This window comes from Limanda limanda, chromosome 7, assembly GCF_963576545.1.
Source record: "Limanda limanda chromosome 7, fLimLim1.1, whole genome shotgun sequence".
Classification (NCBI taxonomy): Eukaryota; Metazoa; Chordata; class Actinopteri; order Pleuronectiformes; family Pleuronectidae; genus Limanda; species Limanda limanda.
Window position 1 is genome coordinate 2,589,038 of NC_083642.1, and position 27,957 is coordinate 2,616,994.

The following is a 27,957-nucleotide window of genomic DNA, read 5'->3' on the forward strand; positions in this document are numbered from 1 at the left end:
TCTCTCTCTCTCTCTCCCTCTCTCTCTCTCTCTCTCTCTCTCTGTGCGTCATGCCGGGCCGCTCCTCCTCCTCCTCTTCCTCCTCCTCCTCCTCCTCCTCCTCCTCCTCCTCCAGCTGAATGGGATCCCTGCGCCTCGGTGGCTCGGTTCGGATCCTCCGGCCTCTGATCCGGATCCTGTGATCTTTTAAACCCTGCGGATCTCTTCCCTCATGGTCCGGTCCTGATCCTGAACGTTTCTTCAGACCTGATCCTCGGAGGAGAAGAGGCCACAGCTCCTGGAACCCGCGCGTCCGGGTGAGTGCTCCTCGCTCCTGCTCCTCAGAGACACATGAAGGATCTGCGAGATGTTTCAGATCAGCTGAGCTTCTCTCTGAGGGTCATCCTCACAGGTCATCACACACACACACACACACACACACACACACACACACACACACACACACACACACACACACACATGGACCTGCTCCTCTGGGGGGTTCCCACCTCACACCTTCTCTCAGGAACATTCCCAGTATCTCCACCAGTAAAGTCAGAGCTTCAGTAGATCACACACACAGTCATGCACACACACTGTAGTTCAGGCAACAAACACAAACCTCAGATTGTGTAGAAACGCACAACGAACTGGAACCTGAACTTTTTCTCTGGCTACCTGCTGCTCACCTTTGTTTTCAGAACATTACTTTCTTTTTGCCTGAACGTGACTCACCGGCCTCAGGTGTTGACAGTCTGGTAGAAAAGACCTGGCGTGTGTTGTGTAGATTGTGTATTCGTCCTTGAAAACACACACACGTTCAGTCCATCTCCACTTGTGTTGTTTGTGTCTCACTCATCGGCCTGTATACACTGTACACATCCGTCCTGACTGCTGGTCCAGGACCAGTAGTGGAGAGGTGACCCTCACACACACAAACACACACACACACACACACACACAATAGTTGTTTCAACATTGTACAAAACTTGTCTTCTTCCGTCTCTATAATCCTGAAACAGTTTCTTCCAGAGACTCACTTCACTGCTTCTGAATGAAAACACAATTTACTGTAGCACTTAATTTTCAGTTTCCCTGCATTTGATTTAATCCTCCACAGATTCTGCCTGTTTTTTCCTGAAGGAATTAGGATGTTTGGTAACACACAGGCAACAAAAACACACATTATCCTCCAATATCCTTAAAGGTAATATTGAGCCTGTGACACACACAGAATCTGATCGAAGGGCGTGTGTGAGATTTGTTTTTCTTTTAAACCGGACGTTTCCCTCCAGCAAACATCTTCTCAGGGAGATTTATGCTCAGGCGATAAAACGCTGCAAAGCCGAGGCGGGGGGGGGGGCAACTGGTGCCAAGTTCTCCCCGGGTCCATTAGCATGCACTCTGCAGCAAACCAGTGTGTGGATGTGTTGGTGCTGGATTGTACTTTTCTCAGGGAAACCTAATGCTGCTTGGAATCCCATGAATGCTTCTGTTCCCAGTGGAAGTCTCTGTCAGCTCCGGTGAGACGCTGGAGAAGAAGAAGTGGCTCTCGAGGTTCAGAATTCCTGCTAATTGGCAACGTGGCTGTGGATTCATTGCCACCCCCACCCCCCCCCGATCACCCCTTAACACTGCTTTGTTCCCCCTCATAGTGGAGTGGTCTGTGTGTCAGGGTGATGCTCTGGGCTCTGGCATCAATGAGACGCTTGTTTCCTCAGAACCCCTCGGAGAATCAGCGGCTTTAAGACAAATCGCTTTCACTTCCCTTTGTGCACCTCATCCAGGAAGATGAAGAGACTCTCTCTCTCTCTCTCTCTCTGAACAAGTCGATGCTGATGTGCGTCTGTGCTGCGTGAACTCGTCATGTGATGGAGCGAGCGTGTCCCACTTTCCTTTAGGTCAGACGAGGATTCATTTGCCATCGATCTCCGAGGACGTGTAATGTAATTGTTTGTGATATAATAAAGAGGAAGCAGCTGATTGGCCCGGATGAGGAGAAGTCAAAATAAATAAAAAAAGGCTGAACCAACCAACTCCCTGACGGAGGACGACATGTGATAGATAGAAGTCGTCGTAGTGATAGTTGGTTGTGTGTCGCTTCTTTGATGGAATAACCCACGATTCCCTTTTGGCTTTTGCAGCAGTTAACAAACAAAACACTTGTCTGGTGCCAGCGTCTCTGCACCGAGCAAATGAGATGTGTGATATGCTCCAAAGGGAGAGAGAGAGGGGGTGAGAGAGAGAGAGGGAGAGAGGGAGAGAGGGAGGGATGGCGTCCCGCTGACAAATGCCTTTTTGAATTTTTTATGTGGCAGATACTAAACTTCTGTCGATTTGGCCCAGATTTGGTTCCAATTAGTTTGAGCGCGGGAACGCCGATGCCACCTGTTCTCTCCCTCCTTCCTTCTCTCTATCCATCCTTCTCTCTCTCCCTCCCTCTCTCCTACCCATGTCTCTCTCTGCGTTTGGTTTATGTGTCAGTGGCCTAGTTCTGTGTCAGTCATTGTTGTCGTCTTCTTCAGTGTACACTTTGCCAGCCGTTTAACTCGAGGTTTGTGTGTTTCTCTTCCGTGCGGATTCCACTTTAAAGCCGAGGCTGAACCTGTGACCACAGGAGAGAACTGGAAGTGTACTGGGTCCCGACGTGAAGCCACAAAGCCGTTCCAGTAAAAAGGAAGTTGAATGGCGTGGATGCAGAACCACCGCGAGCGCTCTGACATATCACTCCAGGCTCTATGCACAGGCGTGGGGGGGGGGGGGGGGGGATTTGAATGAAGCATCTGATGGTGGTTTGATAGAGACACACAGAGGAGGGCTTGTGTCCTCCCAGGATCCCCCCCGGGGCCACTTCCTGTCCCTGTGCTCTGGGACCGGGGCCAGGGTGACACAGGCCACGCATCTCAACGCTCAATCCTCCCACTGTCTCCCCCTGTGTGGAGAGACCATCACTCTCTCTCTCTCTCTCTCTCTCTCCCTCGTTCCCATCGCTCCCTGCACAGCGCTGGGGACAGGAACAGCCTCCGTGGCCTTTAGAGAGACGCCTCTGTGTGCGGCTTTGTGTAGGCGCAGCTGTGCGAGTTTCGGCTCGGGGATGATGATGATGAGATGCTGGGAAGAGCTCACGCTGCTCGGAAACCCGCGAGCTGCTCCGTCCTCTGAGAACCGCTCCCGGGTCGGTCCACATGGGAGGTTTCTATGCGGATCATTTACTGGCAGAGATGAAAACACTCTGTCAAATCCAACCTCTGACCCGGCAGACTTAGAAACTAAACCCAACCCGATAAATCAAATGTGTTTACGTGGGATATCCTCGACAAAATCTGCTTTAATGTATGTGGACACACAATCTGACGGCCCCGCCTCCAGATTGTCAGTTTTCCTCCGTTGTATGAATATGAATAAACTGAATGGTTTTATTGTTTGGAGGCTACAAACCAGTGACATGCGTCTGGGGTTCAAGAATCAAGACGCCGCCTTTTCCCCTTTTTAAAGCAAACGATTAATAATAATACATTTTATTTATAAGGCGCTTTCAGGATACTCAAGGTCGCCGTACAACAGTCAACAATACAGTTAAATCACATTTTTAAAATGCACAAAGCAGAGCAGCAGCAGAACAACAATTTCGGCAGACAGGAACATTAAAATGTATACGCCTGCCTAAACAGGTGGGTTTTGATGTTAGATTTAAAAAGAGCGATTGAATTTGGGTCAATGTTCCTGATTAACTGAGAAAACAACTTGTAGTTCAGTTCGATAATGATCATTATTTTCAGTTTTACACACACGTACTTACTTTATCTAAGTGAATAATCGGTGACACACACGTAGAAGACACTGAGGAAGACGTCTGGAGAGTTTGTGGTGATCAGAGTTAATACGTCACTTCCTGTCTCTCCTGCTGCACCCGGTTGCTCCACCTCTCGCCGGGAATAACCTGGAGGATTTGTTGCTGTTGTGATCTGTGCAGAAAACCCTCCCGCTGTGTTGTGCACGTGTTGAAAGGAAAACTCTGCGTTAACTCCGTAGCCGATTCTCTGGATCTCATTCTGTGGTCATGTCTGAAAACGGCTGCTAAAAATGTGCTTTTCCAAGTGATTTCTCACTTTTACATTTGGCTTCACAGCTCAGATCCTCTTCTGGAGTCACTGGTGCTTCATCAGACACAAGCTCTTTCCTCTCAGGTGATTTATAGCTGCAGCGAACGCCTGATTTATTATGAATTTATAGTTTTATCGTGATGTATCACTTCTTCTCAGTCACCTCACTGATCTCAGACAATGACTTTTACCTGCAAACCTTCACCCTGGTGTCTCTGTCCTGGTTTGAGAAGACACCAGGGTCGTCCTCCTCTACCTCAGCTGTGTCCGGTTCCTGATCTCATGAAAGCTCCGACCCGACCAGCCGACTCCTCTCTGCTCGCCGCTGATTGCTTCTCAGCCGGCGACTCGCTCACAGCTTCTCCGCCCCACTGAGAACATTTGAATATTAAAATCCGGACCTTCTGAACAAAGAGCTGGTTTAGATGAGATAGAGGAAATCACTCCCGTGTTTGAAGGGGCTCTTGTCCTCCAATCTGTTATGGAAATGTCCTGGCAGGGAGCTGTTATGTTTCTGATAATGAAGCGTGACACATTTTGATCTGTAAAATTTGAATGGTGCCTGTATCTGCTGCTCTTATTTGTCTATCTCGGAGGAAGCTGGAGCCCGACACTGGGATGTTTGTGTCTTGTTGAACTGAAGCTACAGAGATGTGGAATCTGCACATGGAGGCCACGCTGTTCCTCTTTAAATGTGGATGTAAGATTTTCCTTGACACACTTCCTTATTGTGTGGAGTCCTCTGTCGTTGTTTGAGGACAGCTGATAATCAGCCGCAGCATGTGACGCTCTCACCTTGCGTTTCACTTTGCGTTGACGATAAACACAATCTGTTCCAGAGCGTTTTCAAGAGCACGAGCTGCCACAGTGTGTGTGTGTGTGTGTGTGTGCGACCTTGACTTGGTTTCTTGTTCTTACATCGTGTGGCTACTTTGACGCTGCGTGCGTTCCCTTTCTCTGACAGGCGCTGGTGGGAATGTGCCGGGGTTTTGCCCGAGGCACCTGAAGGTCCCCGGGCGGTCGGTGTCTCTACCTGCTGCACATTCCTGCTCAGGGCTGTGAGAGCAGGAGAGGAGTTGAAACTCGCCTTGCCCTCCACTCTGCATTCCTCAGCCATGACTCGGCTCAGTCGCACTGTTGCAACAAACCTGGGAATGCCACAATACACACACACTGACACACACACACACACACACACGCACACCTGGTTCACTTTCTCACATTGGAACATGTTGTATGTTCAGTGTCGTGCTGCTCGACAGCTTCTCGTGGCCTCAGGTTCTGCAGTTGTTTCTGAAATGATTTCTCAGTTTGCTCTGAATTTACAGCAAAAGAACCTGTTTGTTTGCTTGTTCTCTCTCTGTGCCGCAGTCCAAGCACAGGCAGCTAAGGTTAATTGGAGAATGTAAATTGGTGTGAATGTCTCTACACGACGGCCCTGAGGACCTGTAGACCTGTCCAGGACGCACCCCCCCCCCCCCCCCTTGTGGGATCACCAGTATAGATAACTGCTGGATGGTTAACAACATGGATATTTGAAAAGCAGAAGAACTCAAGGAATCTCTTTGCTGCAGCCAAACACACTTTGAGTTCTCTCAGAAAGTTCATCACTTTCACAAACCAAAGCTCGTTGGAATTCAAGTTTGAAATCGTTCTTTTCATCTGATGTAATTTATTTAGCTTTTTGCATGAGCTTCTGTACAACTCCTCCTTTTGTCAATTGACCTTTTTTTCTTTTCTTACAAAAATATTAGAAATATGCAGCACTACTTCCCTCATTCTTCACTAATTCCTCAGAGTTTTACTCCGCTGCCTTTGTACAGATAAGAACAGAACATAGTGTGTGTGACACCTGCAGGAACAGTTTGCATCAGCTGTCAGGGATTTGATTTACTGCACCGCTGCAGGAAAGCTGCAGATTAAACCACTTCTCTCTTCCTGAACATTGTGTTATTCTGAAATTAATTTCTCTGAACTGCTTTATTTATTTATAAAGCAGGGTTGGGCTGCAACACTTGACCTGTCGTGTCTCTGTTTGATTTAATTTGCAGAACTGCTCCTCCATTCATTACATACTGAATATATATATATATATATATATACTGTATCTATGTTCCCTGTGGGTCAGGCTTTAGATGTCAGAGCTGTATGGATTTCTCCTGCTTGCCTGGCTGTGCTGATGAGGAGTTAAACGGTGAAAGCCCCTGAAGGCTGCTGAGGCACGAGGCCCATGGGAATCCGTGTGGGCTCGTGCAGATCAGCTCTGTGAACCGTGATGAGAAGAAGTGAAGTCGAGGGTTCGCCATCACGCCACTCCGCTGCTCTGCACTCGGAAGCAATAAAACGTAGGCTTGTCTGAAGCTGCGAGTCTGGGATCTGTTGTTTTCGTAGCGTTACAGATTAAATATTCCTCCTGTCAGATGCTCCTCAGAGCAGAGATGTTCCTCCTCCTCCTCCTCCTCCTCACGTGACCTGTGGCTGACACATCAGAGGAAGTGGAATCCTTTATTTCCACCGTTTCCCTCTGGAAATCTCCTGAAAGGATTGGAGGAAGAATGGGGGGGGGAAAGAGCTCGGATGGAGGGGAGGATAGAGCGAGTGTGAGGGAGTAAGGAGCCCAAGCTCTTGAGGATTATCTTTTTCTTCTGGCTTCTCTCTCCATCTCGCCCGCTCTCCCTCTTTTCCATTTCTTGTTTGAACACATGACCACAGCTCATCAGTCCCAGTTGAACATAATGACCATATTTAGATGAGAGCGGCCGAGCCGGGGTAGAGAGAGAGAGAGAGGGAGAGAGAGAGAGAGAGAGAGAGAGAAGGATGTGAGGCTGGCGTCGTGGTGAAGCCCAGAAACAACACAACACAACACAACGACACAACATAAGTCACAGTAGTAAAGCATTCTGTCTATTCTTGGTGTTTAATGCAGCACAGAGGAACAACACGTGGATTCTCTCACTCTCTCCTCTCGATCCGGTGAACCCCCCCAGGGTCCTCAGCTCTGTGCATTCCTCAGATGCCTCAAATCTGCGTTTTACAGGAGGAGACGAAGCTGCTGCTGCTTCCTGACGTGTGTCTGCGTCCGTCACTGTGACCAGGAACAGCTGGGAGACCCTGGGCCATAAAACAGAGCATGTGTTCCAACAATAGGTTCCTTTCATCACCATCGGTTAACGCGGAGTTTGACTTTAAGCTCTCTCTCTCTCCTCCTTTTTTAAACAGGAATCGGTAAAAACGTTTAATTGTGCAACCGGTGAGGTTAGCGTCCCGGAGTTAAAGTCGCTGTTTTGTAACAAAGCTGATGAGCCGAGACAGGAGAGTAGTCCAAGGCTGGTCAAACGTCCCAGTTAAATAAGGTTGTTTTCCACTTCTACATCACAGAGTGAACGTAAACATGGACGACGAGTCTCCACTCGCTCTCACTATCCAGGAATGAAACCAAAATGTCCCGGAAACAGACGCTGGAACCTTGAGCCAACGACACGTGTTAGATTCTGGCCTCATTGCAGGATAGCAATCGGGGGATGGAGCCTCGTGGCGAGATTCACACCGACGCACGTGCTCGACCAATCACATCATCTCGTTACGGGAGGATTAACATGAACATACATCAGTGTGATGAGACCTAAAACTAAAGAAACAATCTCTGGAAATGATTTAAAGTGTATTTTGACTTTATTAGTTTGGTCCATGTCCTATCTGCTAACATGGAGGAGGCGGGGTTTATGACCTGTGCTTCAGCTTCACTTTTAGGGAGCTGTCATGTCCACGTCCACTTTTATATACGATCCATGCTCTACTAGATTCTATAAAAGTATAAATAAATTATAAATTCTAGGCCGATTGCGTCACAGCGGTGGGACTAGACTGTCCCAATTTCGAAGGCTCTTACGAGTGTGTCCTTCCACCCCCGAGCGATGGAAACACCCCCGGGTGGATCCTTCCCAGCCCAACATATCCCATGATTCATTGTGCTTGTGTGACTAACTGTTTGTCCTCGGCTGTTGGAGGATGCAGTCGACGTCGTTCCTCCACAGGACGCGACCGGTGAATCGAGACACGTTTCTTATCTCGCCTTGTTGAAGAAGGTGACAAATAAAAATCTGGGATCTGGATCTGCTCCAAATGTCCTGGGTTCCTAACTCCATTGCTCCTTCGTGGGAACGGGTTCAGTCGTTTTTGAGTAATCCTGCTGACTAACAAACACCAATGAGAACCTCCCTGACGGAGGAGGTGATGATTGTGTGACTCACTCACGTACAGGTCCAGTCCTGCAGTCCGTGCTCCGACTTGGTTTCCACAGATATTTAGTTTGACAGGTCTGAGCTGTGTGAGTGTGGACGTTGGTATGACATGATGAGTTCCACAGAGACGTGGCTCCTCCAGGTCTAATCCCAGTGCTGCCTTGTGGTTCTCTGAGGTAATGTTGAGGGGGTGGAGCGGGTGGAGCTGGTTCCAGATGAGTGGAAGGAGAAGATGGATGGTTGGAGAGAAGATTCAGCTGCTGGAGATTAATCAAAATAGTTTGACTATTTAAGAAAATCACCTTCTCCTGATCTTGGCGAGAGTTAGACGAGAAGATGGACACCAGCGTCTTTCCTTTTAATATAACCGGATTATTAAAGACCCCCTTCATCCCAGCCATAAACATTTCTGCCTGCAGCATCCGGGCCGGCACCACCAGGCTCAGAGACAGTTTCATCCCCGAGGCCATAAGACTTTTAAACTCCTCTGAACTGCATTAACTCCACCAAACCAGCACCCTGGCATATTTGCATAATTGCACCAGCACCGTAATAAGCATATTTGAATATTTGCACTACTGCACAAATTGAACTATTGTTAAAATTTGATATTCTATTTTATTCTATTTTATTCTATTTTATTCTATTTTATTCTATTTTATTCTATTTTATTTTATTTTATTTTATTCTATTTTAAACTATTTCTATTTTTTTTTTTTTTTTGGTTGAAATGACTGAGCATTGCTTAGAGAGAGCCTGTGATCCAAGTATTTCATTGCCAGCGACTGCTTCATGTTATCTCTCTGTGCATTTGACAATAAAATATCTTGAATCTTGAATCTTGAATACGGCCTTTTAATAAACACGTGATTGGCCATTTCCCTAATTTGTTTATGCTAATCAAGTGTCGGCCTTTAATTGAACCGATCTTCTCTCACTCTAAAGAAAACCCTCTGATCTAAAGGTTTGTTTCTCCACATGTAGAACTCGACCTCCCCGAGGTGACCCGTCTGTTACGTGGTCCCAGATCACTTCATCTCAAATGGCTCAGATATGTTCTTGCTGAGCCTCAATCCCAAAATAATGTCATGTGTGTCGCTCTCAGATTAGGAACAGGGGATAACAGAAAATCCATGAACCTGCACTCGGTGCCAGCCGGGTTTGTTGTTTGGAAGTGGACACACACACGAAAAAAAGGGATTCCTCTCTAAGCGCCGGGGTTAAGACGGAGCGTCCAGCTGCTCAGCGCCGGGAGCCGGAGATGTGTTGTATGATTTTACAGTCGGGTTGTAACACTGAGGCGCTGCTGGCAAACAGAAGGTGCTGTGAACACACTGCAGGTCGCGTTGTATAGCAAAAACATACACACACACACACACACAGACACACACAGACACACACACACAGTGAAAGGGCTCATAGCTTCTGATCCTGTTATAGAAGCAGTGCAGGCTCCTGAGAGACGGGAGAACATGATGTTTTTGTGGGAGTCCAAAAAACATCACCATGGAAGGAATGTTTTTCCGTTTCAGGTGATCTCACCTTCTCTCTCTCCCTCTCACCCCCCCACCCTCCCTCCCACATCTCACATGTTCAGGAAGTGACACTCACCGAGCGGCTGAGGCCTTCTCATCCAGCAGATAGGCATCCAGCGTCCTGGCCCAGAAAGTGTGTGTGTGTGTGTGTGTGTGTGTGTGTGTGTGTGTGTGTGTGTGTGTGTGTGTGTGTGTGTGTGTGTGTGTGTGTGTGTGTGTGTGTGTGTGTGTGTGTGTGTGTGTGTGTGTGTGTGTGTGTGTGTGTGTGTGTGTGTGTGTGTGTGTGTGTGTGTGTGTGCAACTATCTGTGCAGTTTGTTGGTTTGTGGAATGTTCGGAATCGGCTCCATGGCAACAGCCGGGCGCCGTGTGTGTGTGTCCGTGTGTGTGTGTGTGTGTGTGTGTGTGTGTGTGCAGAGTGGTAAATATTGACTTCAACACCTCCCCATCCCTGTGTCTGGAGTGGGGGGGGAGTCCTGCCATCGGGGGGGCGTCTGTTTACCTTCATGGCTCCGAACACAGAGCAGCTCTCTGGAGTCGCGGCCGATCCGCTGGAAACTGCTTCTCCTCTGCTACAGATCCAGATCCAGATCCAGATCCAGATCCAGAGCCGCTGGAATGGAGAGGACGACACGTAGGGCGGCGTTTTAGTTAGAAAAACTCCAAACACACACTATCACATGACCTCTCTGGAAGAACACAACCTTGATAATAAGAACACAACACAGACAATCAGCTGCTGACCCTGTTGTCTTTGCTAACAGCTGCTGGGACATTAAACTTAACGATGTTACAACCTGGCACGTGTACGCCCCAGTGTGTGTGAAAGGTTGTGTGTTTTCAGGTGTGTTGAACATGAACTGATAACTGATAGAGTTTCAGTTTGAAAACCTCAAACCTGGATGCAACTCGAGTCTTGGGTGTTTGAACTGAACGTTCACTACGTAGAGGAAGTGCCAGCAGCTTCATGACGTCCTCACTGCTGTGGAACTTCCTATCAGCTCGTGGTAATGATCAACCCACTGGTTAGCGAAAGAGGAAGTGTGGATAAGAACCTGGGCGGGTTCCCTCGATTCCTCCTGTTGAAGAGGAATCGAAAGAAGACGTCATGTCGTTGAGGGAACCAGACTCAGCTTCGTCAGGGAACAGGCCCGGTATCGAGTTACCTCATCAGACTCTGGGACTGGATGGTGAAAATGTTCTCGGTGGAGATTATTTCTCCCACAGCAGAGGGATTTGTTGAGACAGGATCAGAGAGTTGGCTCGGTGGTTGTAGTGGTCCGACCGGTCTGTCCGGCCTCGTCACCGCGGCAACGGGTCGTTCACCGGCTCCCAGATGGAAAGTCATCATGTCATCGCAGCGTTTGGCGAATACGATTAGAGAATAGACCATGATAATCTGGACAGAACAAGCGCGGCTGGATTATACTGCCAAAGCCCTGTTCCCCCCCCCCCCTTCAGTAATTACATAGAGAGCATTAAGATGAAGGAATACATGCACCGGGATCACATGCACTCACTCACACAGGCAGAGAGACACACACACACACACACACACACACTAACTTTTATCCCCTGAGCTAAATCAGTTGCTGTTGATTGTGAAACACTGTTGGAACATTTGCACTGTTCTGATTCTGACTACGAGCACAGCCCGTCCATTTATCCACACACACACACACACACACACACACACACACACACACACACACACAGACACACACAGACACACACCGAATATACAATTTTAAACATTTGTTGCCTGTTTATGAGAAAGCAATAAAAGCCGCATGTTATCTCCACCTGTTGGTCACTCAGCTGAATGACAGAGGGTCTTCAGGGGAAACCTTTTGGAACTAAAGACCCTTTTCTACTGGTCGAAAAAATACAATCAACACCCGCTAACATCCGGCTTTTGTCTGCAATGTGAATGGAATCAATCGTCAGTTACTCCCGGGTCAAACGCCGCTGCAGCGGTCACGTCACGGATCGTTATCGTCTCTCTCTCTGATGGAAACGTGACGTAGAGCGAACGCACTAATCTGGCGAGACAGAGAAGTGAGAAAAGTTTTTGGTTTGTTTGTGACATCGAACGTGAGGCACCAGGTTTAAAAAGCAATGGGAAAAGAAGTAAATAACTAACACTCAAATTTATATATATATTCTGTTCAGTATAAGTGTACTTCAGACTCTTTCACGTTAATAAATAAGCTGCAGATGACAATACATTGACAGAATATATTGATTAATATAAAAATATATATACACCCGCTATTTTTGGTGTATAAGAGGTGTTTATCCGTCTCTGATTGCATTTTTATTTGTTATTACAAATATCAGTCCTTTTAACATGTTTTCCCATTATTTTATAGTAATAGAGAAATCTACAAAATCTGAAAAAGCTGAATCTTAAAGATGTCTCAATGTTAAAGAGAGTGATGACAAATCCCTGGATCCGTCCCCGGATCTGGATCCTTCCAAGAAAATATGTAATGGCCCATAACGCATCTTTCCCTTAAGTTTCCTGGTAATCCATCCAGTAGATTAAGTGTAATTCTGCAAATACAAATACAAACTCTTTATAACCAGAGATTAAAGCTTCTTCATGGAGTTGTGTGTCTCAGGAATCAGGTCAAAACTGAGCTGAACTCGTACAACGTGTTTCCAGCTCCTCTCCTCAGGTGGCGTCCCAGAAAAAACAAACTCCAAACTAATCCCACGTTCATTCATCGCATGTGCGTTGACAGAAAGGAAAACTCTGTCATTGTGTGATCACACCTCGCTCATGTGACGCACAAACTGTTAACACAACGGCTCCATTGTGTTTTGCGATGATGGCATTACAGCCTCAGCTTAATTGTGACCTTTAATCTGCAGCCTGAGGCGTTCACAGACCCCGGGGTCAGAGAGACGGTGGAGCGTCAGGACGTGTGGTCGACCACAGGCCCGGGGGGGCAGGGGGGGGGGCAGAGGGTTGACTGTCACCGCTGTGCGAGTCGTAACTCGCCCGCTCACCAGCAGAGGTTTCACCGGCTCCCTCACTTTACTTAGGTTTGCTTCAGCCTCTTTTGGGGAATCTCTCATTAACACGACACACAGAACATCTGAGACCGGCTGGTTCCGGTTTGATGTTCACCACCAGTTTGATCCTTGATCCCAAAAGATGAGAAGAGATTATAATATTTATTTTCTTTAAATGAGCAGAAGAGTTCATTTTGTTTATTTGTTTATTTATTTGTTTTATTTGTCTACCCTAAGACAGAGCTATACTTTTAGTGGGGTCCACATTTAAGACATACATACAGATATCAAACATTTAACAAATATCAAAAGTTAAAATACATTCAAATAATGATCATACAATTTTATATTACAGATATCAAAAATTAACTTAGTGGTTATTAGGGACGGGAATCGGCAGGGACCTCCCGGTACGATACTATCACGATACTTAGGTGGCGATACGATATGTATTGCGATTCTGTAAGTATTGCGATTCGATATTACGATTTCCTGGGATTTCTTTTGGTTATTTTTTTTTTTTTAAATACTGAAACATGGAAAAATGTTGAATCATACCTTCAAATACAACACAGTCAAATTCACTTACAGCTTTACAAGTTTATTTCAAATATTAACAATATAACACAGAGAAAATAAATAAAAATGTGCCCTATTATTGTATAGCCCCTGTCAATTGCACACAAACTGACAGATTAAGAAATGTATGCCACTTAGGCTACTTTTAAACAATAAATAAAAGGTAAAATAAATAGAATGAATAAAAGTTTGCTTAAAATATAAACTTTGAAATAAACGAGTCATTCACAAGAATCGCGTATTGTAACTGAATCGATTTTTCCCCATCCCTAGTGGTTATGCAGTTTTACCTTTGTCATGATATAAAACACTGATATATCTAGTTCCATAGAAGCGAAAACTGCAAACCATGTAAGAGAATACTACACATTTATGTACAGTTCATCACAAGTATGCTGTACCCAAGTGTTTCAGTATTTGCTTTTTGAACAAACATTTACATTCAAAATATAATTAATATAATATAACTTCTGTTGGTCGTAGGTTCCAAGACTTCATGGCTCTGTATCCCACAGTGCGTTTAAGAGAATTGGTTTTAGCTCTGGGGAGCCGGTGTTGTCGGAGGAAATGGACGAGTGACGTGATCCGGCTCCTTTCTGTTGTCGTGATTGTTTTCTCTTCACGTTAAACGCACAAAGCAGACACACAAAGCAGACGCTCAGCTTCCTGTGCGGCGAGGACACAACAACCCGCTGCAATATGAAAAGACTATTCCCATTTACCAAAGGCCCAGGAGACTTATAGGATTTGGAATTCATTGCTAGATCTTATGCATAATTAAGCAGATCCCCCCCCCCCCATCCACCTACCCAGCCACACCCCCGCCTCGCCTGAGGGATTTCCACGCAGCTCGTTACAGTACCTCAGTGCTGCTGGCTCTCATTATCACTAGCTTCTGCAGATGATACACACACACAGACACACACAGACACACACACAGACACACACACAGGCAGGATTCCACTTTCACTCCTGCATTGCATGACAGTGTTTTTTGGCGTCTTGACTTGATTTCCATATTTCCTCCTGGCTGTTGGAGCTGCAGCACGCGAGGATCTGGCAGCCGGCGAATCACAGGCCTCCTCTGTGACTGGCTGGTTCCCCCCCCCCCTGACTGCTGGGAGCTGACACAAGATGTCTTTGTTGGAAAGTGAGTGAAGAGAAAAGCTCAGAGTCTGTTTCATGTTGGCTCGGCTCTGTCTCTTCTCTTCTCCTCTTCGGGAGTGTGAAGAGTGTTTTGTCCGGGTGCGAAAGTCTTGAGTTTGAGGATCAGGACTAGGGTTGCAAAATTCCGAGAATATTCAAAGTTGGAAACTTTCCATGGGAATATACGGGAATTAACGGGAATTAACGGGAATAAACTGGAAATGTTGTGGTTATTTATACTAACTGTATTTACCTTGTCATTTACAGACATAAATATAAACATTTTGTTTTGTCATAGGCTGATTTGAGCCCTGAGGAAACTTTGGGCACTTGACTATATGCTTCTACAGGGCTATTGAGGCCTGCTGTAGTGTGCAGGACTAGTCAAGTTTCAATGATATTACTGGGAAATTATATTAGCATGCTGATTGAGGATTGTTCATCTGTTCATCTAGACTATTTCCATTCATTTATCCATCAATTGTAAAAAACATTTACAGACGATTCCAATAGTTTGGCTAACTATTTATATCTCTGGCATTGCATTAGTGTTTTTTACAAACTTTTTTCTCATCTTATTCTACAGAACAATGCCACGTGCACTCTCTCATGTGTGGAGACATTTAACCCCATCCAATGTAGAAGGAAAGGCTGTGTACATTTGCAAATACTGTGCAAAGACCTATGTTAAGAATGACACAACGATGCAGAAGCATATAGTCAAGTGCCCAAAGTTTCCTCAGGGCTCAAATCAGCCTATGACACAACAAAATGTTTATATTTATGTCTGTATATGACAAGGTAAATACAGTTAGTATAAATTACCCACAACATTTCCCGTTAATTCCCGTTAAACCCCATTGAAAGTTTCCAACTTTGAATATTCCCGGAATTGTGCAACCCTAATCAGGACCAATCCAGATGTGAGACACTTCAGCCGATGGTGCAGCACCACCACCCTTCTCGTGGCCCACATCTGGCAAACAGGAGCACACACACATGACATGGAGACTGTACGGGACAAATCTGGGACAAAACAATATCGCTACTCTGGAATTCAAACGTGTAAAATACTGAATCACGTCCCACAAACAGCTTCTGTGTGTTCTGTCCTCCTCATGTATTATTTAATCTGTTATCTCACTGAGGCCTCCTCCCTTTAAGTGAGAGTATTATCTGTGTGGATTACGGGGGGGGGGGGGGGGGGGGAGCAGCTTTCCCAGCAGAGATGACTGGAGAAGAGAGAGAGAGAGAGAGTGAGAGAGAGAGAGTGCGGAGGACGAGTCACCCATCAGCTCTGTGTTATCCTGCACTGGTGCACTTACTGGGATGCAGACGTGCCCCGAGGGGAGATATGGAGTGTGCGTGCGTCCCCCATGACCCCTCTTCACTTCCTCCCCCCCCCCCCACACTCACCCACACATGATGCCAATGAACCCTCGTGTGGCGTCCCCCCCCCCCTCCTCCTCTCACTGCTTTGTGCATCAGGAAAGAACTGAAGCTTTATCCCAAAAAATGACAAGACCCAGCGACAGAGCCTCTAATTTCCCGTGTGTGTGATTACGCCCCGGTGTTGTAGCTCGTCTCTTTCTGAGGATCTTTGACTCCTGGGCTCACCACAGAGGCCCGACCGTACTGTTTTCAGTAAATTAGCATTTTCCAGCGGACTCCCTGTGGCTCGATCTCACCCCCGATGATGATGAGAGCCTGGGCCGGACTCCCTAAATGATCCGTGGCTTAGTGAAATGATTCTGCTGCACTAAGCTGTGATTAGAGCTACTTCACGAGCCGAACCTCTTCACCTCGACCGGCTCTCATCAGGCCGAGCGGTTCATTGCTTCCACGAGGATCATGGAACTGGATCAGCAGCTGCCTGACAGAGACGCAATTAACGATTCATTATCAATTAATCCACCGGTTGTTTCTGACCGTTGAAGTCACGGTTGACTTTTGGATTTACCTCCCTGCTTCGCTGCTCTGTGGAGCGGTTCAGCATCTTTCTGTTGCATTGTTTCGATTTTAAAGATGATTGTTTTCAAGGGTTGTATTTGAATATGTTGTGTTGGACCATTTGACATGTAAACTTCATAGCAATTCGTAAAACATGGGAACCCTTTCTGTCACATGTTGGTCTGAATGTTTCCACCATTCTCACAAGAGGGTTTGTATCATAGCTCAGAATGCTCTGCCTCAAAAGAGGCACTCTGTTTTACCATTTAGTTGGTTTACTTTTATTTCTATATACTTTTATTTTACTTATCTGTTTTACATTTTTTTCTTACTTGTATAGGACGTGACCCCTGAATCTTCTGCCTGTATGGATTTGAATATGTGTCTGAGGCAAATGTTTGTCTTGTTTTTGTTTTGTTTTGTGTTGTATTACCTGTTGGAAAACTAATAAACAAATATGTAAAAAAAAAAAGATGATTGTTTTCGTTCTCTCTCGTGTTTCTTTGCGTTGCCCAAGAGGTTATGTTTTGTTTGTTTGTTATTAAACAGTTTTAACTACTTGACGGAGTACAATGAAACTCGGGAGGAGGATGTAGTTTCGGTTGCTGAATTTTTAAAAATATTTTAATATGAGTCTGCAGCAGGGAGCTGATCCAAGAACGACAATAACTGTGTTCTTTTCATTTATGTGTATTTCTCCTGGGTCCTGCTGAGGGGCGTGTTCAAGAGACTGATATTAATGAGTGTGAGATATTTATGAGATTCCAGGATCAATTAATGCATCAAGGATAATCAGCGCCCCCTGGGGAGAGGTGCTTGTTCTCCGAGAGCCTTTGTAGTTCAGCAAACGTTTCCTAATGCATTCTACACAACAACCTGTTCCAGCGCCCCCATGTGGTCAAAACAAGCAATTAAAGCAGCTTTAATAGATTATTTCTATATTTTGTATAAAAGGTGGCATCCCCACAGATTTGTTCAGTTTGTTATTATTTTCCAAATGTCATATTTTGAGAAGTTTGGCTAAATGATAGTGTTCAGTGGGTTTGGTTCGAAGCTTCACGATACTTCACTCATCTTCAAATGATCGGTGTGAATAAAGCCAAAAGAACGACTATGACTCCACAGAGACATTTCATTTCTCTGCCTGTGCATCTGTGTCTGACACATGTGTGCGTTAGTGTGTGTGTGTGTGTGTGTGTGTGTGTGTGTGTGTGTGTGTGTGTGTGTGTGTGTGTGTGCGCTCTGCTGGTGGCAGCGTGGTGAAGCTGATCTCATGTTTGTGTTGAAACCAAAGAGCAGCAGCTGCTCCCGGTCTTTGGGCTGGTTTGGCTTCATGTGGTCCACATGTCTCTGTCTCTCGGTGGATTTGGAGCCTCGGCCTCCAGCCCGTCTCTGGTTTCTGCATCTGGCGTGTGGCAGCCGGGGGGGGGAATCTTTCCAGAGAGCGTATTCTAATCAAATGACATAAGACAACAAGTCTGGTTTATGTCAATGATGTCATTTATTGACTGCGTCTTCTTTTCTGTCTCTGTCCTCGGTTCCTCAGGCCTTGGCCATGGGGGGATCCAAGAGTAAGCCCAAGTCTTCCGGCCTGCGGCCCCACAGCCTGGATGGAAACCTCAACTGTGGAGGGGGGGCTGGAGGCCACCACTCCAACCAGCCGTCCCTGGCTCCCAGCCGCGGCTCCGCCATGGACGGAGGTCTCAGCGGCAATCCGTCCATGGTCAACCCTGCAGAGCTGGCCCTGTTCGGGGGGGTGGACAATAACAGCAGCACGGCTCCGAACAGAATCACACTCGCAGGTTCGCTCGGTTCGTTGTTAGAACTCCACGCTCTGCTCTGTGTGGTCGGCAGTTCTCTGATTCCTTCTTCTCCCTCCAGGGGGCGTGACGACCTTCGTGGCGTTGTACGACTACGAGTCTCGGACGGCCTCAGATCTGTCGTTCAAGAAGGGCGAGCGACTGCAGATCGTCAACAACACGTAAGGAAAAAAACTGAAAACCATCAGACATTCCCTCCGTATGACTCCCTCCGCCGAGCGTCTCACTCTCATGGAAACACAAACCAATTAGCTCAATATCACTTTTTTCCTACACACACACACACACACATATACACATATACTCTGTGTGAATGATGAAGAGTTACTACCAGTGGTGGAGTAAGTACTAAACGTAAGTAGTCTTAAGTACTTGCTGAGTGTATCCTCTTCCCTAATGTAACAGTCAGATATAGTATTAAGTGTGTCTACTGTATATTCTGTTTAATATAAGTGTAGTTCAGACTCTTTCAGTCTCAGTGGTTCCTCTTTCTTTTTTTTCTTTTTTTTCAACATATATTTATTGGTTTTATACAGTTTTATACATTTACATCAATTTACATACATACATGAACCTTCCCCAACCTGAACATATGGCGTGTTCCTCTTTCTAATCCAGTTTAGATGTTTCTTTACTTTTAGACAACACAATGCATAGTAGAAATATACTGGAGAAAAGTAAAAAGTACCTGAAAATAAATCTATTTATGTGAAGTACAGATACATAAAATATGTACTTAAGTACAGAAGCCAAGTAAAGGAACTTTTCAGATCACTACACACAGTTAAAGAACAAATAAATAGACAGAAATATACTCAGATAAGAGTAAAAAGTACCTTTAGCTTTTATAATTGAGCATAAGTATGTTTTTAAATATATTTGGAAGTATTTAGAATAAAAGTACTTATTGAGTTCATTACCTGTGATACCTATGCTGCAGGGGGCGGAGTCTACTGTTGCCTGCTCGCTCTGATTGGATCAGTGGATCAATTCCCTTCTTGTTACTGATTACTTTAAAAAAATATATAAAACATGTTACATGTACATGTGTCTCAATGCTTTTTAAAAGATGTAAAGTAAGAACGGAAAGTCCAGATATTTGCAGATATGTGTTGTGGAGTAAAAGGGGAAAGTACCTGGGAAGTAAAACTAGTTCAGTGAAGTACAGTTGAATAAGCAAAGTACATTATGACAGTAGAGGTGATGTGTTCCACTCCAGCACAGGCGACCTCACTCTCTGTTTGTCCTCCTGTCTGAACCACGGCTGAACAGTCATGACTCAGCAAAGCTTCTCTCTCTCGCTGCTTCATTCACAAACAGTTTCTCTGAGACAGTTCACGTCTCGCTGCTCCGTCTCCGCTCAGCAGGTCCAGTTCACCGCGGGCCCCCCCGTCCCCCCCCAAGTCCCTCCACAGACAAACCGAACCCAGATATGCTTGTGTTGCTCGGTGAATCGATGGCGGTGCAGTGAGGCGTGCGATGTGGCGCTGCACCCCCCCGAGAGCCGCTCGCCCGCTAACAAACTACTGACCTAGAAGCCAGCGGAGAACAATAGTGGATTATCGCTGCATCTGGCCCCTCAGGCCCGAGACCTGGATCCTGATTGGGTCACGTGAACCTAGAGTCCAGGAACAGCTCTGATTAGTTAGCAGGTTATCACAGTTCTGATTGGTCCAGTTCAATGTGAGAATAAAGCTGTGCGCAGTGACCTGATTGGCTTTTGTTATGATAATATCGTGTCTCCGGCTATTTACCTCATTACTGTCCCTCCCCTGTAAAGTCTGGGGGCCGGAACCGAGAGGGAGTAGAAATATTTCTCATACCGTAATATCTGCTGATGTATTTATATATATATATACATTTTTTAAATTGACAAGCCAAAAACCCTAAAGCGCCATCTAGTGTCCAATCTTACACGGTGGAAAAATACCACATTAAGATAAACTAACAAACTGGTGAGTGTGGTTAAAATGTCAGACTCCAAAATATCAGCTGATATATTGTTTGATATATAAAAAAAGATATTCAATTATTCTTAAGATGTCATTATTATTATATTATTGTCATGACAAAGAAATTAGATTCAGGCTTGAGATTTTACAGTTGAACCATAAACTCTATTACAAACAACTAGAATTAAAAAGAATACAGCTTAATATATAGAACCTGAATTAAGAATATATATATTTTAGTCGAAGTATAAATGTGGCACTTCTCATTTCCCATGAGACACTGCAGAGAAGTTTTGCTTCGACGTTAAATCTTCCAAAATTTGTTCCATGTGGGTAATTTTCATTTTTGTGCTGGTTTATAGTGAAAAGCTTTAGTTTGTCTTTATTCCGCTGGATTTGCGAGTTGTTTATTATAATTTTCAGTCCCCTTATGCCTTATGTGTCAATAATGATAATAAATGTTGCACGGCTGTTATCACTAATCACAGCTTCCTCTGTTCAATAAACCTACGTGACAAAAAAACACAAGGTTTCCACTGCCATCAGAGGCCGAACTTTGAAATGCATACATCAGGATTGTGTGACTCTTTGTGTGCTGTTGTGTCACTGCTCACAACTTGCTCTCTGTATTAACCACCTTCTCTTTCACCACTTCCCCCTCATCTTCTTCCTCTTTTTCCATTTCTCCGTCACAAACCGTTAATTTCAGGAGGAAGGTGAACTGCAGGTTTGTGAAGCTCCTCTTTGTGAACGTGCTGCTTGTGTGTGTGTCTGTGTGTGTGTGTCTGTGCAGCATTCACCTGTGCACTGTAATACCACTTCACAAGCGAGAGGCACACATCCACCGTAACTCTCTCCCATGATCCCGTAGTGCAGTTGGGGGGGGGCTGGTTCGGACCCCTGCAGCGCTGCAATGGATTCAGATCAACTCACCTGAAAACAAATCCTAACTTTGCTCTAAAAGAAAACTCTCAGTGCTGCACGGCTGCATCAGCTCCCCCCCCCCCCCCCCCAACCCGATGAGTGTCTGTGTATAATTACAAAATATGTTTTTCAACACTTGGGCTCATATTTATCAAGCTTCTCCAGAAGCCACGCCTCCATTTGAGTTATTGTCAAAGTGGCTGTTTAGTGGTTTACATCACTCTCACTGGGAGACTCTTGATAAACACCGGCCCTGAGAAACTGGTGAGCACTGTGTTAACTTGTGTTTGGGCCGTGTGTGTGTCTGTGTCTGTGTGTGTGTGTGTGTGTGTGTGTGTGTGTGTGTGACGAGCCTCACTGAAGCTGTGTGTTGTCGTCTCCTGGTTGCAGGGAAGGCGACTGGTGGCTGGCGCGCTCCCTGACCACCGGAGAGAGCGGTTACATCCCCAGCAATTACGTGGCTCCGTCCGACTCCATCCAGGCAGAAGAGTAAAGCCCTTCATTTACTTTCTCCCTGACTCTGTCACTTTCATCTGTTTTTCACCAAGAGCACGAGGGAATTAATGCTGTTGGATTCTGGAGAATTTTTTCCTTTTGTCGCTATGTGAATTTGAAATGAACTCCTTAAAGGATCACTTTGACATTTTGGGAAATATCCTGATTGCTTTCTTGCTGAGAGTGAGACTACATCCATACTGTTTTACTTTTATTCCCTGTCTAATTACACGCCTGAAAACATGCATCATGGATCAGAAAATCATAACAACTCAATTTAAATATAGATCTATAGCCACAGGGCTGTTGAAACTCACTAATAAAAACATTCCAGCATATATTTGTTTTAACACAAAACCTGAAGTAAAAAACGACAATGGGTGGCTTATAAATCAAATACCCTATATATTATCAAAATTATAGTCATATTAATGCTATTAAAGACTAATAACTCATAATCTCAAAAAATGACCAATGTCCTTACAGCACCCCCTAGTGTCCAGTCATACATGTACATGCCAAACTAAGATATCAACCTCCTGCCCTGTAGCATCATATTTACCGTCCGAGTTTCAGCAAGAAAGCAAAGTACTGCCCAGTTTTTTTTTCTAGAAGCTGAAGTATTCCCTGTCATGTTGTGTACTGCTGTATACTTCTCTCTGCTTGTGGAGGGCGTGGTCTGATCTCTACACGCTCGCCTGCTTTCAAACTCACAGACCAACTGTTTTTATTACTCGTGTCCGTTTCTCACTGTTTCCTCCTGCTGCCGCAGTCACCTCAGACTCACTCTCGAGTCCAGGTAAGCAGGCGAATGAACTGCATGTGAATTGGCTTCAGACTGAATTTCACCGGCTCACCCTTTCTTCTTCACCTCCTCCTGCCCTCGTCTTCATCTTCATTCCTTCACCATCCCGCTTCCCGCGTGTGTCCCATGTTTTTTCCAGGTGGTACTTTGGCAAAATCACCCGCCGCGACTCGGAGCGTCTGCTGCTGAGTCTGGAGAACCGGAGAGGAACCTTCCTGGTGAGAGAGAGCGAGACCACCAAAGGTGAGAGAGCAGACCCCGAGACCAAGCTCTGACCAAACTCTGTGTGTTGGTCCTCGACTAATGGTTTGCATCGCTGCTTCACATCTGGATTCTCTCTGTGTGGGGTTTGCATCTTCCCCATGTCCAGGTGTTCTGGTTTCCTCTCACATCCAGAGACACTCAGCTCAGGTTCATCTGCAAACTCCAGACTCTGGAGAAGTCAGACGCATTCATGACAACAGGCAAATGTCTGGAGCGTTCAGATGAAGGGCGACGTATCGGTTCCAAAGCAAAAATCACATGTTTGCATCACATCAACACAGGTCATCAGGCAAAATCACAGAAAGCTCTAGAATCTTAACATCTTCATCAGCTCATTCTACATATACGACGAATTTTCCGGACTTTCTCCAGAGTTTTAACGAGGGAACTTGCAGGAAACAACTCTACACAACAACTTAATTTCACATTTGCACTAAATTTCATTCGTTAGGTGAATGTTTGGCAGAAAATCTGAATTTATAAAAAAAAAAAATTAATCTAATTAATTTTAATATTGCAATAAAACTCAGGAATCATATTGCAGAATCTATTTTTTAACAGGATCTGAGGAGTGTTGTGACTTTTGACATTTTCTCTCAATAACCCATGAGGGTTCTTTAAAAATGCACTTTGAAAGAGCTGCTTGTCTTTAAAACAGAAAATGTGATTGTTGTGGTGAAACCTCTCCAGACCTGGAGGAGCTGAGATTCACTCTGATCCACGAAAGGACATTTTGTCCTGGAAATGTGTCACAAAAGAAAATACACTTTATTTATACAGCACTTGTTCCCAATGTTTTTTTAGATAGTAGATATTAAATATTGAGATCTCAACATGAAGCACAGTTTGAATTCCCTGACACGTCTCAGTAAAAACTCCCCAAGGAGAAGAACCCTGCAGATTTAATACATGCAGATGCAGAAAGGTTGGATGTTCCGCTCTTCTTCTGCAAATACTGCGGAAAAAACACAGTCCACGTGGGATTCACTGGCTCTGTGTGTGTGTGTGTGTTTGTGTGTGATGTGCGTCCAAGTGCACGTTACATGATTCCTGGGGGGGGGGGGGGGGGTATGTTTAACCTCTGCACGGACCGAGACAAAGGGACAAGGTGCAGACGGATGCAGGAGAGTACAGGCAGGGTGAGGCCAACAGAACTAGGTCAGTGTGGAGCTGAGGCTGAACAACCACAGGCCAAATCACCCAGTTTATACATTAAGGGGGGGTGGGGGGTGGGGTGGGGGGGTGTAGGGCGGCCACGGTTCTCCACTTGACTGACGCCTCCCCCTGGTGGCGTGACGAGCAAATCGTCCTGAACACAATCTCTCTCTGTATCTGTGGTTTTCATCATGATCTCATTTCCCTCTGTGATCTAAACCAGTGGATCTCTGCACGTCACAGACCCCGGAAGTGATTCATTTAAACCCCGGACCCCCGTCTATCGAGATGTTAACTGTATGATGTGTTATTGTGCGTCGTTAGGAGCAAAATAATCAAACATTATGTCCAATGGATGAAACTAATGGGATAATAAATGATTCCTCTTGTCCCAGGAAGGGTCCCTCTCTGGGACACTTTGGGGTCCCTGGTCTCCACTTTGAGGGTATTAGAAGGTGGGTGGGGGGGGCTGGGGCTGAATCTAAGGACCAATGTAATAAAAACAACAATTTACTCTCTCATTCTCAAACCCACGATCAATTAGGAGTCTCCAATTAAGAGAGGAAGCTGGAAAAAAAACAACACAATCATGGGAGGAACATGCAAACTCCACACGACTGAAACCGGGATTTAAACAAAGAACATGATTTTTCTTTTGTGACACTCAAACAATAACTTTCCTCCAGGCCACATGATAACTCCCACCATGTTGTATCTGCTGTGACCCCCCCCCCCAGGCGCCTTCTGTCTGTCAGTGCTGGACTACGATAACACCAAAGGCCTGAACGTGAAGCACTACAAGATCCGGAAGCTGGACAGCGGCGGCTACTACATCACGTCCCGCACGCAGTTCAGCAACCTGCAGCAGCTCGTCAACCACTACCGCAGTGAGTCCGGGACACGTGCTCATGTTGTCGTCTGTTTCTTGGACACTTCTTTTGTTTTAACCTCCCACCCGGTCGTCTTCTCGCGTCCCCCAGAGCACGCCGACGGGCTGTGTCACAGTCTGTCAGACATCTGTCCCGTGCTGAAGCCTCAGACTCAGGGACTGGCCAAGGACGCCTGGGAGATCCCCCGGGACTCGCTGCGTCTGGACCTGAAGCTCGGGCAGGGCTGCTTCGGAGAGGTGTGGATGGGTGAGTGTGGTTTCTGTCTTCATGGTTCATCGTTTCCATGGCGACAGCTGCAGCGGAGGTTCCTGTTCCTGTTCCTCCTCCTGAGGCTCAAAACACACAATGTGCTCTTTAAAAGTAGTTCTGTTAAAAGTGAAGAGGTTCTTATATTTGTTATTCTTTGCCAAACTGTTAAATTCCTCAATTCTTCACTATAGTAATCTATAGAATATTACTATTACTACTATATTGAGCCAATGTGTTATTAATTTAGTTTTGTGCTCATGACTTTATGTTTGAAGTTAATTTACTCAGCCAGGGAGGTTTTTTATTTGTCTGTGTTTGTTTGTTTGTTTGTTTGTTAGCAGGATTACACAAAAACTATAGAATCGGTTTTAATGAGATTTTATGAGACTTAAGACTTGGTGAAACTTGGTGAAACTTGACTCATTGAAAGGCTCATTGAATCACTGTCAAGGCCCAGAACTATTTTCTTTCAATTAATTAATAAAATACCAACGAGGGCAGGAAACAGCTACTGAACAGTTTCATATAAAGCTCTGAAGTATTTCCTCATAATAAAATGTAAAGGTTATTTTTTTACCTCTGCCAAGGAGGTCGTGTTTATAGCAGGATCAAGAATTTCTTAACCAGTTTCCATGAAATTCTGTGGAATTGGGTGGAAAATGAGTCAAGGAACAAGTTGGTGCAGATCCTGGATCCAGGAGGTTCTTTCACTTTCGGTCACGTCGTGAAACAGGATGATTTTCTCTTGATTTCTCACAGAACTAGAACTAAATTGATCATTTAATTTCTATTTATTTTCAACGACATTTGCTGTGACTCTGTAATATATCCGATAAGAGAGAACAAATTAATTACAGCTGGTGTTTCCTGTGAGGGAGCATACTTTCCAGCCTGCTCTATAATTTACTGAGGGGGATTTTCTCCTCTTTCTTTAACCACAGCGAGAAGGGGCGTGACCCTCGGTGAAGGAATGCCCCCGCTGATCCCTCCTCTATTGTCTGAGCTGTCACACTCGTCACTGATGACTCTGTTGTGTTTCTCTTGTTTCCCTCAGGGACGTGGAACGGCACGACGCGCGTGGCCATCAAGACCCTGAAGACCGGCACCATGTCCACGGAGGCGTTCCTGGAGGAGGCGCAGGTCATGAAGAAGCTGAGGCACGAGAAGCTGGTGCAGCTCTACGCCGTGGTGTCGGAGGAGCCCATCTACATCGTCACCGAGTACATGGTGCAAGGTGAGCGCCGGCCGAACCCCCCCCCCCCCCCCCCCCCGTGGTGAAGTGAAGCTGGTGGAGAAGTGAAAGGAAGACGCCACGTGCAGAGAGGAACCTGCTCGGTGGACGTTTACCAGAACTACTGAGAAACCTGAACGACTGGAATGATTTGTTCGTGTGACTCAGGCCGAGCTTTACTTTGTTCAATGCCTGGGAAGATATTTGAGAAATGTCAACACGTGCCAACAATGTGAAACCTTTGTTTACAGGCAGCTTGCTGGATTTCCTGAAGGGCGACATGGGTAAGATGCTCCGCCTCCCGCAGCTGGTGGACATGGCCTCACAGGTCAGTGGCAGAAATATAGAAATGCACCAAAGCATAACGTGAATCCGCTAAAAACATGTGTCATTTAACGCTGCCTCCTCCTCCTCTTCCTCCTCCTCCTCCTCCTCCTCCTCCTCCTCCTCTTCCTCCTCTTCCTCAGATCGCTTCGGGAATGGCCTACGTGGAGAGGATGAACTACGTGCACAGAGACCTGCGAGCTGCCAACATCCTGGTGGGAGATAACCTGGTTTGTAAAGTGGCCGACTTCGGTCTGGCTCGCCTCATCGAAGACAATGAGTACACCGCCAGGCAAGGTACGACCACGAGGGGGCGCTGTGGAGCTTATAGCGATTATTTATACATAAATGCAGTGTGTTTGTGTGTGTTTGTAGTCCAGGTATTACTCGTGTTTTGGGGGGATAGATATTCATGATATAGGAATAAATATGTGTAATTTTGTGTTTATATCCACTGGAGCAGCTTGTTTATTGACCTCAGGAAACTTTAGGATTAATCCGTCTCAGTCTTGGCTTCAATGATTGAATCTTAACCTGCTGGTGAACTCGTCCTCTTCCAGGCGCCAAGTTTCCCATCAAGTGGACGGCCCCGGAGGCGGCTCTCTACGGCCGCTTCACCATCAAATCTGACGTGTGGTCGTTTGGCGTCCTGCTGACAGAGCTGGCCACCAAAGGCCGAGTGCCCTACCCAGGCAAGGAGAACTTCTCTTCTCTCTCAGGCCTTCCCTTGTCTAACAGAAATCAGTCTATATCAGCAATCGCACAGTTCCCAATGTGACTCTGTGTTTCCCTCCCCCCCCCCCCCCCAGGGATGGTGAACCGGGAGGTGCTGGACCAGGTGGAGCGTGGCTACCGGATGCCGTGCCCGGCCGAGTGCCCCGAGTCCATGCACGAGCTGATGCTGACCTGCTGGAGGAAGGAGGCGGAGGAGCGGCCCACCTTCGAGTACCTGCAGGGCTTCCTGGAGGATTACTTCACCTCCACCGAGCCGCAGTACCAGCCGGGCGAGAACCTGTAGCCGGGCCCGGCACGGCTGCGTGCATGTGTCGTGCATGTGCAGAACCGAGGCATGTGCATCTGCTTTGGAGTGCATGGACAAGTACTGTATGTGTGAGAGAGTGTGTGTGTCTGTCTGTGTGTGTGTGTGTGTGTTTGTGTGTGTGCAGAAAGCCGACAGACGTCAGGGAACAATCTATTCAACAATCAGCATCGTTCACTTCCTGCACCGCCACACGTCACCTAAAGGAGGCGCTGTTTTCAAAGGAAGGGACTAAACTGTGGTATTATTATTTAGA

General features: G+C 46.0%; 1 protein-coding gene across 2 annotated transcripts; it reads left to right on the forward strand.

The window, feature by feature from the left end:
* Positions 1–133: 133 nt before the first annotated feature.
* Positions 134–27,957, forward strand: src (v-src avian sarcoma (Schmidt-Ruppin A-2) viral oncogene homolog). 2 transcript variants are annotated; one of them, XM_061074551.1, is made up of 12 exons: positions 134–296; positions 18,100–18,355; positions 18,435–18,534; positions 21,640–21,738; positions 22,689–22,792; positions 24,706–24,855; positions 24,949–25,104; positions 26,162–26,341; positions 26,590–26,666; positions 26,806–26,959; positions 27,223–27,354; positions 27,472–27,957. In XM_061074551.1, exons 2-12 carry the CDS (start codon positions 18,109–18,111, stop codon positions 27,678–27,680), a joined length of 1,608 nt encoding a protein of 535 aa, XP_060930534.1. In that variant the 5' UTR covers positions 134–296; positions 18,100–18,108; the 3' UTR covers positions 27,681–27,957. The 2 variants fall into 2 exon arrangements, with proteins under 2 accessions (XP_060930534.1, XP_060930533.1); XM_061074550.1 differs by having other exon boundaries at positions 24,706–25,104.

Coding starts and splice junctions, on each gene's coding strand:
- src (XM_061074550.1), top strand. CDS start 18,109: ATGGGGGGATCCAAGAGTAAGCCCAAGTCTTCCGGCCTGCGGCCCCAC. Junction 18,356..18,434: donor GAACAGAATCACACTCGCAG/GTTCGCTCGGTT, acceptor TTCTCCCTCCAG/GGGGCGTGACGACCTTCGTG. Junction 18,535..21,639: donor CTGCAGATCGTCAACAACAC/GTAAGGAAAAAA, acceptor TCCTGGTTGCAG/GGAAGGCGACTGGTGGCTGG.